Below are 15,812 nucleotides of genomic sequence, written 5' to 3'. Positions count from 1 at the left end.
CATCACAAAGTAATTACTTCTAAAAACTTCACTGCGGGCCTCAGCATCAGGATAGTAACAGAACTTTTGACCTATCTTTCCATTTTAAATAATCAACCAGTGTCCATACCATAAAAGCCCTGGATTTGCCAGTTTCTCCCTGTAACTGCATCGATGGCTCTGCTCTGCCACAGAGAAAACCCGTCCCCGGTTTAGTAAATATCAGAATAGAGTTTAACATATAGATTTTACTTTTTTTTTTTTTTTTTTTTTTTGCCTTTTCTAGGGCCGCACCCACGGCATATGGAGGTTCCCAGGCTAGGGATCTAATCAGAGCTGTAGCCGCTGGCCTACACCAGAGCCACAGCAACTCAGGATCCAAGCCATGTCTGCGACCTATACCACAGCTCACGGTAACACCAGATCCTTAACCCACTGAGCAAGGCCAGGGATTGAACCTGCAACCTCATGGTTCCTAGTTGGATTTGTTAACCACTGAGCCAGGAAGGGAACTCCCTAGATTTTACTTTCAATAGGGACACTTTACAGTGAAAAACTCTCACACTGCTTTCCCTCTATGGTTACATGGAGACTCTTGCAGGAGGTATAATGGTTGAGGGACTCAGAGTCACATTTATTCTGAAAACTGCCTCAGTCTTCCTCTCCCGCCCCCAAACCACACTTCATCTTTATTTTATTTATTTATTTATTTTTTGGTCTTTTTAGGGTCACACCGGAAGCATATGGAAGTTCCCAGGCTAGGGGATGAATCGGAGCTACAGCCATCAGCCTACCCCACAGCCACTGCAATGTAGGATTTGAGCCAGATCTGCACCCTACACCATAGCTCACCACTGCACTGGATCCTTAACCCATTGTGCTCGGCCAGGGATCGAACCCACATCCTCATTGATACTAGTCAGGTTTGTTAACCGCTGAGCTACAGGAGGGCCTCCCACACTTCCTCTATCTTGTTGGAACTGTTTTTATCCAGTTAGATTCCTCTCTGAGTAAATGTTATACACTGGGTATCTCTGGAGGATGTATAAACTCTCTAGGTTACATGGGGACTCTACTGCAAGTTACTCAAAATGACCTCAGGTGCTGTGATTAAATGAGCTAAAAAAGACTATGTCACTTTTTTGTTTCTTTTGCCCACAAAAAAGATATATACAAAGGTCCTGTGCCACATTCAAAGACTTTATATTATGTTTTACAAAGGAATATGTTGTTTGGGAGGTTGTGCAGCTTAAGTGCATTCTCAAGACAGTTTATGAAAAGCCTCATTTTCTGGAAAAAAAAAAGTTGGATTCTGGCATCTTTCCATTTCTCTTCTGAAAGCAGGTCTAAATGATCCATTGAGTTTTTTAATATGCCTACAAGGCAACTATTTTCTGGATGGCACATGAATTGAGCATATACCCATATACCAGCAGCCCCTAAATAAGGTCCCCAATGCATTTGAATAAATGAACTGACAGGAAACATGCTGTCATTTGTCAACAGCATAGGTGTTCAAAAGGGCTTAACAACATGGTATCTTCAGTAGAAGCTCAAATGGCAGAGAGATCTGGTAAGTATGACAAACAAGTGAAGGGGGCTATGTGTAACACAATAGGGAATAGTGTGGAATGTGACAAACTGGAAAGGATATCTTCGGACTTAAGCAATAGGGACTACACGGCACCAGCTGCTGATACTCTGTAAGAAGAGGAGCCTAGCAGAGTTCCCTGGTGGCCTAATGGGTTAAGGATCTGGCATTGTCACTGATGTGGCTCAGGTTTGATCTCAGGCCAGGAACTCAGGAATTTCTGTATGCTGTGGGCCAGGCCAAAAAAAAAGAAGTAAATAAGTAGAACCTAGCATTACCAGACTTTTTCTTTTTCTTTTTTTTTTTTTTTTTGCTTTTTAGGGCCATACACATGGCATATGTGACCTAGGTCACAACTCAGGGCAATGGGCCACATCCTTAACCCACTGGAGCAAGGCCAAGGATTGGACCCGCAACCTCATGGTTCCTAGTCGGGTTTGTTTCCACTGCACCACGAGGGGAACTCCAAATATTTTTGTTTTTAAGAAAATCAGAAATCTGTATTATTAGGTACAATTTCCAATTTCCAAATACTTTTTTCTTTTTTGGCCACCTCATGGCATATGGAGTTCCCTTACCAAGGATCAGATCCAAGCTGCAGATCCTTAACCCACTGTGATGGGCTAGGGATTGAACCTGCATCCTAGCACTCCAGAGACACTGCTGATCCTGTTGCACCACTGAGGGAACTCCTCCAAATTTTTAAATGAAAGGACATCACTGTCAGCCTAAACTCACAAGCCTGTATATTGGTTTCAGCCTGGGAGCCTCCACTTTGCAACCTCAGCTCTAAAGGAACAAATAAGTTCCCCCTACGAAGGCAGAGAAAAGAACCTGGTCAAATGAGCCAGAGCACAACTTCTTTACCTATTTGTCACCAGTGCAAATGTTTCAAAATAACAAGAATTAAAAAGGCAAGGTAAAAGTACCCCTTGTTTCAAATTTATTTTTTTACCTTTTTAAAAAGCATGTATACATATGCTTTATGGAAGAGAAAAGCGCTGTAAGAGATTTCAACCAATACGGATTTCAGAAGAGGCGGAGACCAGGATGTAGGTAAAATTTGAGGACCCAGAAAATATTTTTCATATAAAAGGGTCAGTAATCTACAAAGCTATGTTCCATTGTTTTATAGTCACTGAAGGCTTTAGAAGACTTGACAATGGAAGAACTGAATGGGATATCTGCTCCAGGATAGCAGTGACCTGGGAAATTAAGCCCAAGTACACCTGGGTTCAGAAGTTCCCAAGTCAATTGGAATGGGTCAAAGAATGCAGATCTGGCTGCACTCCAGGATAATCTGGCTCTGGAGATTCTCTATAGTAGATTCCATCTACAGTCTAGGGTTAAGATTTAGGTACATGAATTCAGAAGTGCTCAAACTCTTTGCTTTTTGTACTTGAAGAAGACGGTCTTGCTGCTGAACCACATGTCTTTACCCTGCTAAGGAGACCTGCAGTATGACCCAGGCTTACTAGAGCAGGAAATCAAGGGAGGAAAAAAAGTCACTGCTGTGTATTCACTCAGTCAATTCTACAAACCAAAGCACTTTAGTCTTTGAGGATACAGTCTGAGGAAGGCCACTGGCTGAGGTGTGCAAAAGGCAAAATGGTCAACATTCTGGGTTTCTACTTTAATGATTCTCATGCAGCACTACTGACAGCTAAAGCTGGCTATCACAGCCATCTGTGCCGGGTGAGCTTCCTTTTCCAAATGCATGGCTTTACTCCACTCCCACCTCCCCCTCTTTTTTTTGTGCATAAATATAGTTTACCCTTGAACAACATAGATTTTGAACTGGGCAGGTCCACTCACACTTGAATTTTTTTCTTTTTCCTTTTTTTTAGGGCTACACCTGTGGCATATATAAGTTCCAAGGCTAGGGGTCAAATCAGAGCTGCAGCTGATGCCACAGCCACAGCCACACCAGATCCTTAACCCACTGAGCGAGGCCAGGGATCGAACCCGCATCCTCACAGACACTATGTTGGGTTCTTAACCAGCTGAGCCACAATGGGAACTTCTTGAATTTTTTTCAACAGTAAATACTACACAATCCACTGTCAGCTGAATCTGCGGATAACTAGAGAGTCAACTCTAAGCTAATAGACAGTTTCCACCGTGGGGTGGGTTGGTGCTCTCCACCCCTTGCAATGTTCAAAATAGTACAAAAGTACTATAATCAATACCTGTGGCCTTTACTATAGTATGTATGCAAAGAACAAACTACAAATAAATACCATAAAGGTAAAATACAGTGTAAGATGGCCAGTCTAGATTGGATCTAGAGCATATTATACTCAATTCCCTATCCTTTGTAACAAATGCATACATATGTATCTGTAGTATATAAATACACACGGATTTAGGAAATAACTGCTAAAACTGAGTTTACTTTATTGAATGTAGTACTGAAATAACTCACCATAAAATCTATGTTATTGTCCTCATTCCTGAAATGTTCCATCAACTTCTCAAAGCGTTGTTTTTCTCCACAAACCTGAAACACACATTATCATTGTGCATGTGAAATTCCAAACACAAGCACTCCAAAATTAGATGCAGAAATTTCAGCGTTAACAATATTTCCAGAACATCTATTTTTTTCCCCTCTCACACACTCTCTCCCTCCTCTCTTACTTCCCTTCTAAACTAGTTAATGCACACATAGCAATGTGAGCCAGGACCAAAGCAGACCCCAGATTTCTCTTACATGTTCTCTTGATATTTTCAAATCCATACCAAATGTGCTCTTCTTTCACTGGTTGGTTATCTTTGTCCCACCAATCCTTTTATCTGGGATTCAGAAGCCCAGAATATTGCTTATGGTTTAAAAAAAAAAAAAAAGCGACCACTTTTCCTTTTTACAAAAGTACTTTTGAAACAGACATGCTAAAAGATTTTAATGATTTTGTATTTAAATTTCCTGAGAAGCGATTCAAAATGTTCACATCATGTCTGACCGAATCAAATAATTTTAAGCATAAACTGCAACACAAAAACTTTAGGAAGCTAGTAATTCATTCAAGGTGAACATAGAAATCTGCAGTAATTTGTGAAGTAGTACTCCAGAGGACTGAAAGACACACATTCAGCTCCAATTCATGCTTTCACTAAACAGGCAAAATAAGCAGATATAATACTGTGAACTCCAAGGCCCCAAAGTATTCTTTCTGTATACACATCGAATTAAAGACATGACATTAAAAACACAGAATCAAAGAAAGATTTGAACCAAGAAAAAACCCTGTCTGGATACTTATGCCCTAAATCAAAGGATGGACTTTAATTCTTTCAGTGTCCCTGTCTACCTTTTTGGGAGAAAAGTCCTAAACCCACTGGTTTATTCATTCCACCTTCAGAAAATATTGACCCGAACACCCCGGGACTACTTGTTGTGTTGGTAAAATACAGTCTCTGGTCTTAAGATTTTGGGAATTTAATCCAGGTTTCAACATGTTTAACTAAATGTTCTGATTCCCTTTGTGATCTTAGGAATACAGAGGCTAACCCTAAATCCTAAAGATTTCTCCTAAAATGATATTCAAAATGCTATAATGCAATCATTTAATTCTGCCATTTTAAATTCCATGTGGGACTTCCCACTGTGGCTCAGCAGTAATGAACCTGACTAGTAACCATGAGGATGTAGGTTCGATCTCTGGCCTTGCTCAGTAGATTAAGGATCTGGCGTTGCTGTGAGCTGTGGTGTAGGTTGCAGATGCGGCTCGGATCTCCTATTGCTGTGCCCATAGGTTGGCAGCTGTAGCTCTGATTTGACCCCTAGTCTGAAAGCTTCCATATGCTGGGAGTGTGGCTGTAAAAAAAAAAAAAAAATTCCCTATGTGTATGTACATACAACACAAATATATTTTGGTGAAGAGAATGTCCAATAAAGGCAGAATTTTATTTTATTTTTCACTATTCTATCCTCAGCATCTAGAACAATTCTTCCTTAGCACACTGTAAATCCTCAGTATTTGTTAAATGCACTGAATAGAGAGGATAAATAAATTATGTTAAAATATCCTTAACAGAAGGGGTGCATGACTTACTACCACTCCCCACGATGTTTTAGAGTAAAACAAAATCATCAAGACCACTGCGGACAGGGACTAGAGTAAATCTTTAGTGGCAGTTTCCCAAGTGCTGAGAAAATTAAGATGAGCAACCTTCCAGACTCAGACCACAGTTTACTCTATTCTGATGACAACTCCCCATTTTCCTATACCCGTCTTAACAAAAGAGAATTAGAGAAGACAGAGGAACAGTACATGGGCCCAGTCTGGAGGTTAAGGGAAGGAGGCTTCAGAAGGGAGAGTTTAAAGAAAAGCCTTTAAGGAGTTCCCGCTATGGAACAGTGGGTTAAGGAACCTGACTGCAGCAGCTTGGGTTGCTGTGGAGGCACAGGTCTGGTGCACTGGGTTAGAGGATGCGGCACTGCTGCAGCTGCAGCTCAGATTCGGTCCCTGGCCTGGAAACTTTCATGTGCCATCGGTACAGCCATTAAAATAGAGCTTTCGAAAAATGTGTGTCAGACCCCATCCTATAGAGCCTGATTCAGGAGGCCCAGGTGGGGCGAGGAGTGACATGGTTGCATACAATTTGAAAAGCACTATGGCCTATTTCAATGCCCTGCAAAGACTAAGAACCAGAGATTTAAAGGATGCCATGTTCTGCCCCTGGCCCCCATCAGTCCCTCTAGAGAATATGCTGTAAGTTCCTGCAAACAATGGCTTGGTGAATGGGGTGTGCCAGGGCAGGACCAGCTCCTTAGACCATGACTTCACTCACACCTTGAGCCCAAAGGCACAAGTCTCCCTAGACTGCCAAAAAGAAAGGAAGGAAGGGAGGAAGAGAGGGAGGGAAAAAGCCCAAAGAGTGAATACTCCCAAGGCTTGGTATAGAAAGGGTCCGTTTTCTTGAAGAGAAACCTCAATATAACAACTTGTTTCCCATCAGGACAGTTGACTTCAATCTGTTTTGAGAGGCAGGCAGGGACAAAAGAAAAGAGGAGAAATGGTTCTGGACCTGAGGATAGCTACTAGCTTTTCTGAGAAGCAGGCTGTGATGAATGTTCTGTTGAGTGGCTAGGCATTCACTGAGCTAGAAGAGGCAGTAGCCAGCGTGAACAGAGATGATGAACACAATTCCTAGGAGGGCAAAACCTTTCAAACCAAAGAATGTCAGGAATCCGCAAAGTACCTTGAGGAATCTGGTGCCCTCAATTTATGAATGAGACTGACACCCAGACGGCACAAATAACCCCGACTCGATGAAACGTTAATGCAGAGGCTAGAATCAGGTCCCCAACTGCCAGCCTTGTTCCTTCTCCCACAGAGCCCAGAATGCTCATTTAAGACAATAGTGAAGGCATTCCAGAATTAGCTAAGACACCAACAGAGATGAAAAATGCTATTATGCAAAGCTGTAATCATCCCATCAGGCAAGCACTTGATGTCTGTGCACTACAATCTCCCACGGAACTTCTAAAAATGGATGATTCCTAGAGTAAAAATCAGTACTGACTGAATGAGAGTCTCCACTGATAGAACCAGGAATTCATGTTTTTAAAAAGTACTCATAATTGTTGGACCAACATTTGGGAACCAGTGGCATATATGTCATTAGACTAGCTGATTAAATCCTCAGACTTTCTGACTACAAACTGTAAACTGGATAGCTACATCATTAACTCTACAACTCATTCAACTTCCAATTAACTACTCAAAAAACCAACACAGTTACTGTAACTGGGTATCATAGGAATGTGGCAGGTAATGGCTCAGTGTTCCTGCATAGGTACCATTAATTATAAGCTAACTCCCAAAATAATTAGGTATTGTGTCCAGGACATTAAAGAAAATAGATTTTACATGGCTTGAGGAAAGCATATGCAGACAGCAAGAAAGCTACTCAGATTATTAATAAAAAGAGATGGCATCAAATACAGAATAAGTAATATTTAATTAATTTCAAGCTGAATAAAGATCCCCAGATCACTATACTAAGAGTCCTGATAGATAAGAGTGAAAAAGACATTAAGAGAAGCCCTGGATATATGTCTTTCTTTAGAAATCCCTCTTTTTAAAAAATTTTTTTAAAGTTTTTGCTTTTTAGGGCCTCACTTGCAGCATATGAAGGTTCCCAGGCTAGGGGTTGAATCAGAGCTGCAGCTGCCAGTCTACACCACAGCCACAGCAACTGAGGATCTGAGCCGAGTCTGCGACCTTCACCACAGCTCATGGCAATGCCAGATCTTTAATCCACTGAGTGAGGCCGGGGATCAAATCTGCGTCCTCATGGTTACTAGCCGGGTTTGTTGCCTCTGAGCCACAACAGTAACTCCTAGAAATCTCTCATCCTGTCAACAGACAAATCCATGCTGAGAATATCTGCATTATAAAACAGAGTATTCAATACCTTTAATCTTTAAAAATAGACTTAAATGTCTTCCAATTTACAGCACCTATGAACTTGGTGACAATGATCCAAATGCATAAAACAACACAGATGCCAGGCTGGGGAAACCTTGAAAGACTGACCATGCTCCTCATCCACTGTAAGAAATAGTAAGAGCCCCTCCTGGTCAGCTCCACCAAGACCCTCTCTGGAAAGATTTGGACAGACAGCTCTGCCATCAATCTCAACTAATGAATTCAGAGTGGTACTTTCTGACACTGCTGCATAGGAACAGCATGGATCCCGAGGCTCCCTTCATTTCTGCTGGGAAAAAAAAGGAAGCGTGCAAGCCAGACTCACATTTGTTTCCATATTACTTGAGCAATCATTAAACCAGTGTATGCTACAATCCCACAGGAAATGGTAAGATATGTTTGGGGAAGGTTGGTCTCATCCCACATCAAAGGAAGGTTGTCTCAATTCATACAGCTCACATCTGGACCACCTCCACACGCTTGGTTCAAATAAAATCATCATGGTAAATGCCTCTTCTGTCCTTTGAAACTGGCCTCGTTGAGAAAACTGATGAGGATGAAAGGAACAAGACACTGAATCTACCCAACGGCCTTTGTGGGGATGTTCTCAAGGGGCTCCATCGAAACATATAGGAGGGCCAGGCACATGATTGCATGTATATATTACTGCACATTCTAACCTGCTTCACACAACTTCCATCTGCCAACAAAGTCCAGACGATATACGAAAACTTTCAAGTAAAACATCTGTACTATCGCAACTGAAATCTGTTATTTCTTGACTTTTCTATAGTCACTGGCATTTCTCATTCTCCCATTAGCTTTGACATTGATATCCTCTATCAAAAACAAAAGGCCTTTGAAGCAGGTAGGGTAAGGAGTGAATTAGAGAGAAACAGTCATAGGCAGGCTGAACAGAGACTAGAGAGGCACCTGATCCATCAGGAACTAGCCTTCCACTGCTGGCAGCCAGGACTATCAAAAGTAAGCCAACTAGGGAGAAAAAAAGCACATGTTCTGGAAAAGCATATACTCTACCCGTTAACTTAAGAGGTATCTTCATATACAAATCACTTATAAATCAGTCTCATGTGAATAAATTCATTGACCCTGATTAACACTGTGTAAAGTGAAAACACTCAGGCTAGGGAGTTCCCATTATTGCTCACCGGGTTAAGAACCAGATGTAGTATCCATGAGTATGTGGGTTCGATCCCTGGCCTCACTCAGTGGGTTAAGGATCTGGTGTTGCTGTGGCTGTGGCATAAGCCTGCAGCTGCAGCTCCAATTCAACCCCTAGCCTGGGAACTTCCATGCTGCAGATGTGGCCATAGAAAGATAAAAACAAAAAAACACACTCAGGCTTGGATTGATCCTGTACCACAGACTTGTCTGTGAACACTGGCACCCATCCACCCATCCCTGTGGGGTCCTGCCTAACACATCCAGTCCTGTGCACTTTTCAGCTCTAACACTGGTGGGGATGATGAGATAAGGAGGGCAGAAATGGGTCAATGTGGCATATTCAAAAGAGGGACATAAAACCTAGGTTATAAGTCACAGCCCCACCACCACTTTGCTGTGAGCTTGGGCAATTCAGTAAACCTCCCTGGAATTTGGTTCTCATATCCATTGATTTGAGAGTCTTAGATTATACTATTGGTTTTACAAACCCTTTTCTAGAAAGCCAAAAGAGTTACAGAGGAAAGCTTGGGATGATTCAAACATGGGCGGGGAGCACCAGGGCTGGGGGCCCTGGCGGGAACAGGAAAAGCACAAATAAGGTCTTGAGACCTCTATCTTCATTTATCCAACTCTGCTTTATTATATCAAGTCACCTGGTAAGATTTCTGGGCGGGGGGGGGGGGTAGTTTCATTGAAAGATTTCATTGCTAATAAAAGTTTGAAAAAAAAAAACTCTCTCACTCAGTATCTTGAAGCTCTCAAATTCTAACCTAGGCATGGTAATATAAAGTGATATTCCCAAACTGACTGGCCTGGAAGCTCTGCACAAACCAAACTAAGCGAGAAGCACTTAGGCTCTGCAGGCCCTGAGCACCCAGCTGAAGGCCAAAGCACTATCTCAAGGCATCTGGCTCACACCACTGGTAAAGCGGATAAACCCTGCCCTGCCCAGATCAAATGGGCCACACCCAAGACAAGCAAGATGCATTTGCATTTTCACTGCAAGGGGAGCTGAAGCAAAAGGGTAGCTCCTGCCAAAAAACAACTCAATCCTATTCTCCAACATCTGGGAAAAACATTTCCCAACAGTGTCCCAAACCATTTGGATAAACTGGGGGTCCTAGTTGCAAAAGAGGCAGTGGTTTAAAGCGCTCTAAGGGTGGGGAGAGTTTAGGGAATGATTTCCCGAAAGGCTAAGAGCAGAAAAAAGGTGGTTTTACAAAAGCCCTGTAATAAAGAGTGTTATCTTGCTCGCCAGATGTTGAAATGAACCACCACCTCTCAGTCCTCATCAAGGTCAGTGACTGTCTTTGGCTTCCCCCAGCAACAGCTCCCAGGGCACTACACAAAGTCTGCAGCCAGACTGAGGCCTGACTTATGAGGTGGCTATAAAGCATGCTTCTGGGTTAGTTATATAAAAATTAAAGGCCCCTTGCTTAAGTGTTTCCTTCTTGCCCCGTTGCCTGGCGCCTGCCTCAATACTTTCTTTTTCTTTTCTTACAATGGGCCCCTGTGATCCACAGGGCTCCCTGCAGGAAGGCACTGTTTTAAAGGCACCATCTATTATGACTGCTTAGATTCCCCTTCTCAGGGTCTGCCCAGGAACAAAAGTTCCGTTTTCTTTTCAGGGCTCCATGAAGTAAACAGTTATTGCATCGTTAGTCCTAGGTGAAAGCATCTTTTACCTTCCATCCAGAGTACCAGCAATCTAAAGATTACTGACACCATGATGGCTCAACAAAACCACTTTTCTGAGGTTGTTCTGTGATTGTGGGTGTCTACTATCTACTCCCACCCCCGACCATGGGTGACCAGACATTCCAAACACAGCCACCAAATGGCTGTTGTGACAGAGACTGACTATTCCAACCTGTTGCTGGCTCTTTCGTCTCTTTGGAATTTAAATACGGAAATATTCATCAGATGGAAGCATTCTGAAATGAAACAACCTGATCTCACTCTACTGAAACAAAAACTAAACAACTGAGCAGGCTACAATTGGTCCAGCCCCCTCTCCTTCTAAATTCATAAAACAGTTATATCCATCTTGGACTCGCAGACATCTGATCAGGAACCAGAGGCTTCATCCACATAATGTTAAGTACCCCTATGAAAGCTTCAGTTGCTTTTCCAGATGTTTCCAAATATCCAGATGTTTGGCACAAGGCACAAAAAGCATCCAGATGACTGTTTTACTTTCTATGCATATATTTTGTTGTACTGAATAAAGAATCCTGACATAGACGCAAAGGGCTAGTAAAATCCCCAGAGGATGACTTGTTGACATACCACACCTTAAATGAGAAATGCGTTTTTATCACTCTCCTAAAAAAAGATGACCTTCATTAAATTCTAGAGAGTAAGGCTCCACAATACAATTCCTCATCAATGACATCTTTCATAAATAGTCCTAATGTCCAGCTTGAATCTCTGGCTTCAATGCAAGACTCAAATCTCTTAGTCATCAGTAAGGATGCATACAGATCTTTCAAGGCTTCTAGTGCTACAGCAAGATCAAAGTACCTTCAAGTTCTTTAAAACATCTGATCTTTAAATAGGATGTAAGCCTTTGGTCATCTCTGGGACAACTTGCCAGCTGGATCCCTTGACAGTAGAAGAAAGCCTAACACTATCCTATATTCCATTCATTTTTCCTCTCAATTCTGTCCTTTGAACACAAACCCAATTTGCTCAAGAAAGGAAAGGGTGGGGACACAATGACACATTTCTAGTGACCATCACGTGTTCACTAAACCATGGCAACAACACATGGCAGGAGCTGTGTAAATCCTGCAGCATTATGACCACAGACCTCTGGACCTGCTCTAGAGGCAGACGTCAACCCATGCTCTCCTCCTGCATGAATCACAACAAATGAAATTAAGTCAAACAAAGATGTGCTAAGAATTCAGAGCCCTTAAAGACAAGGACTCTTTGTTTGCTAGAACAAAGACCTCAGACCACAAATAGGCAAACACCTAAGGTTTGTCCACTGCTCCCTTCTAACTCTCATTTCATATTTCTTCTACTTTCTTCAGTGCTCTGCCCCAATTCCAGGCCTTCCTCTGGAGGACTCAGCTCTCAGTTCCTGTAACCACTTCCACCCCATCCAGGATGACAGCAGACAAGAGACTTGGGCAGCAGGTCTTAAAGTGGGGTCTTCTAAAACTGTGAGGGGTCTGTGAGGTCAAAATTATTTTTCTAGTAATACTAAGATGTTGCCTAACATTTGCACTGGTGGTGCAAAAGGAACCGTCAGTATGTGAATAAAACTACTGGTGCCTTAACACAAATCAAGGCAATGACACCCAATTATACTAGTAGTCATTGTATTTACCGCAGCCAGGCTGTCTCTGTGGTTTTCTAAAGGCCAGTTTCACTTAATATTCTTGATAATGCAAGTAAAAGTATTAACTTCATTAAACTGCCACCCCTGGATACACACCTTTTAATATTCTATATGAGAAAATGAGAAGCCTGCATAGAGCACTCTTATTACATATTAACATATGGTTGTTTTGAGGGAAAGCATTTCTGTAATTACTCTAGTTGCAAGATGAACTAGCCACTTTTTCCTTTTTGAGAGACTGACAAACTAGTTATTTAGACTCATGTACTTGGAAGTTATTTTCTTGAAAATGAATGAAATGAGCCTTTTACTTCAAAGACAACAACTGATAATATTTGTTTAAAAACTGAGCCTTCAAGTAAAAATGAGAACTTTGGAAAATTTGTATCCACCATGAGCTTGACAGCTTTCCAACATTTAAAGACTTTTCTGAGAAAATCATGGACTTGGAGAAGAGACTTGTGGCTGCCTGATGGGAGGGGGAGGGAGTGGGAGGGATCGGGAGCTTGGGCTTATCAGACACAACTTAGAATAGATTTACAAGGAGACCCTGCTGAGAGCATTGAGAACTTTGTCTAGATACTCATGGTGCAACAGAAGAAAGGGTGGGGGAAAAAATGTAATTGTAATGTATACATGTAAGGATAACCTGACCCCCTTGCTGTACAGTGGGAAAATAAAAAATATTATAAAAAAAATAAAAAATAAAAATAAAGACTTTTCTGGTAAGAGTGGTGGTAATAGTAATGAACATTGATTTTTAAAAATACTGTAAAGTGTATCAATATTTTGAGGATCTGAACAATTCAGTGAATTGATATTTTCCCAAGTGACCACTGTATACTGTTACAAAATTATGCATACGTTCAACAAAGTGCAAGATAAGTTAGTAAGTTTTAATGTGAGAGTGCAAGATGTTCATTATTATTGCTTCAGATTCTACTTTGCAACTAACCTTTAAGAAACTACTACTTATGCAGTGTTTGTATACTACAGTATCAAAAAAGAATATAATTTGAAAATGCTGTTTACAATACTTCCTTCTCAGAGCTCCTATTGTGGCTCAGAATAAACAAATCTGACTAGTAATCATGAGAATGTAGGTTCAATCCCTGGCCTCGCTCAGTGTCTTAAGGATCCATTGTTGCTGTGAGCTGTAGGTTGTAGATGCAGCTTGGGTCTGGCATTGCTGTGGCTGTGGTATAGGCTGGCAGCTACAGCTCCGATTCAACCCTTAGCCTGGGAACCTTCACCATGGTTCCCTAAAAAGACAAAAGATAAATAAAAAATAAAAATAAAATAAAATACTTCCTTCTCCATCTGCGTATTTTCATGGTGCTGGATTTTAACTACTTCAACCAAAACACCACAAGCAATTGAACACAGAAGCAGATACGAGCATGAAGCTACCTTCTATTAAGCTACACTTTAAAAGAGGTATAAAAGTGTAAAATAACGCCACTGTTACAAACTGAATTATGTCTCTACAAAATTCATCTTAAAGCTCTAACCCTCAATTCAACTCTATTTGGTAACAGGACCTTTAGCAGATAAATAAGGTTAAATAAAGTCCTAACAGTGGACCCTAATCCAATGGACCAGCCAAGAACAAACACCCAAGGAACCAAAAGATGATTTTACCAATGCACCAAACATGCCCTTGATACCTACCACATAGAATACATTCTTCCCTGGTTTTATACCTATTTCTGGAAAATACTTCAACATGGAAAATTCAGTGTTATTCTTAGTGGTGTACCAGTGAATCTGGGTTACCACCTGTGTTGCTGGCATGCTTACTGGTGGGGAAGGAACCCTCATTTTCCATGGCCAAGACCAAACTACTGAAACAAGAGAGAACTATAGCTCATGTTACTGTGACTGGCCATTTCCACTCTGCAGTGATTCAGAGCTCTGGGGAAACTCTGTCAGAGACTCCACTTGATGAGGAAAGGGGACTGACAGTGATTGTTGGAACATAATCAGGAACTGCTGAGCCATTTCTTCTACTGCGTGTGTTTCAGTCAATTGTTGTGAATGAAAACTGAGTCTGACTATATAATCTTGGCAGATCGATACACAGAATGAAAGAGTTGGGCGGGAATCACAAGCACCACTGTGGTGAAAGGAATAAAAACTGGCTGTGGACCTACAGTGAACAGGAACCAAAGAGCTTCAACACTGACTCAAAAGCCCAGCCTTTCAAACACTGCTCAAGCCAGGATGCTTTCAGAGACTGGATCCTACTAGAGTCAGGCACCCACAGAGTGCCCAGCACAGCCAGCTCACTTGCTGGTTAGGGAAGCAGCAAGCTCCTGGAAGACACTGCAAACTTTTATTTTTTTGGTCTTTTTAGGGCCATACCTGTAGCATATGGAGGTTCCCAGGCTAGAGGTCAATTGGAGCTGCAGCTGCCAGCCTCTACCACAGCAAGGTGGGATCCGAGCCACATCTGTGACCTACACCACACCTCACAACAACACCAGATCCTTAACTCACTGAGCAGGGCCAGGGATTGAACCCGCATCCTCATGGATAGTAGTTGGGTTTGCAACCAGCTGAGTCACAACAGGAACTCCCACACGCAGACTTCTTAAGTGCCATCCCAATAGTGATAAAAGTGAACTAGGGACTAAAATCACAATGGAGTCTAAAACCACAGTGATCTATTTCTGTCTTAAGCTTGTTACTATCTTACCAACTGGCCTTGGACACATTACTTTTTTTTTTTTTAACTGCCCCCCGCCCCCAAGGCATATGGAAATATCTGGGCCAGGTGTCAAGTTGGAGCTGTACGTAGCTGCCAGCCTACACCACAGCCATGGCAACACCGACCTGAGCCACATCGGCAGCCTATGCCACAGCTTGAGGCAACGCCAGATCCTTAACCCACTGAGCAGGACTAGGGATTGAATCTGCATCCTCAAGAAGACTACATGGGGTCCTGAACCCACTGAGCTACAATGGGAACTTCCTGGACACATTACTTTTCGTTCCCGTTCATAAATTTTTGTATCTATCATTTTATTATCTAGGTACCTTGTTTCTATAGCCATAGCTAAAGAAGCACTTAATCTTTCTCAGACAGAACTATTTGAACATACATATTACACGCAGAGGCACATGTAGACAAAATTTTTTAAAATCATAAAACTGTAGAATTGGAAGGGATGGTGAGCCCATTAGACTAACTTGTCACCTAAAACAAGAACTTAGCAGCACAAGTTACCAGACCTACTAGGTGTCTTTTTCTCCTTGTGACTATACTTTG

At 41.9% G+C, this 15,812-nt stretch overlaps 1 protein-coding gene across 9 annotated transcripts in view; it reads right to left on the bottom strand.

Annotated features, from left to right (window-relative positions):
* FMNL2 (formin like 2) overlaps positions 1–15,812 on the bottom strand; it is a 330,828-nt gene that overhangs the window by 37,405 nt on the left and 277,611 nt on the right. For all 9 annotated transcript variants that reach the window (XR_014829008.1, XM_084998511.1, XM_084998510.1 and 6 more), the window contains exon 10: positions 3,996–4,070. Coding sequence is in view for 8 of the 9 variants with exons in the window: in XM_084998511.1 (XP_084854637.1) it covers positions 3,996–4,070 (75 nt within the window). In the remaining variant the exon portion in view is untranslated. The remainder of the gene's footprint in view (positions 1–3,995; positions 4,071–15,812) is intronic.

The sequence above is a fragment of the Sus scrofa genome, chromosome 15, assembly GCF_054392235.1.
Source record: "Sus scrofa isolate SSC_HxYL_T2T_F1_AM1 chromosome 15, Sscrofa_HxYL_maternal_Yorkshire_Landrace_v2.0, whole genome shotgun sequence".
NCBI lineage: Eukaryota > Metazoa > Chordata > Mammalia > Artiodactyla > Suidae > Sus > Sus scrofa.
This window is presented reverse-complemented; position numbering and strand designations above follow the sequence as displayed.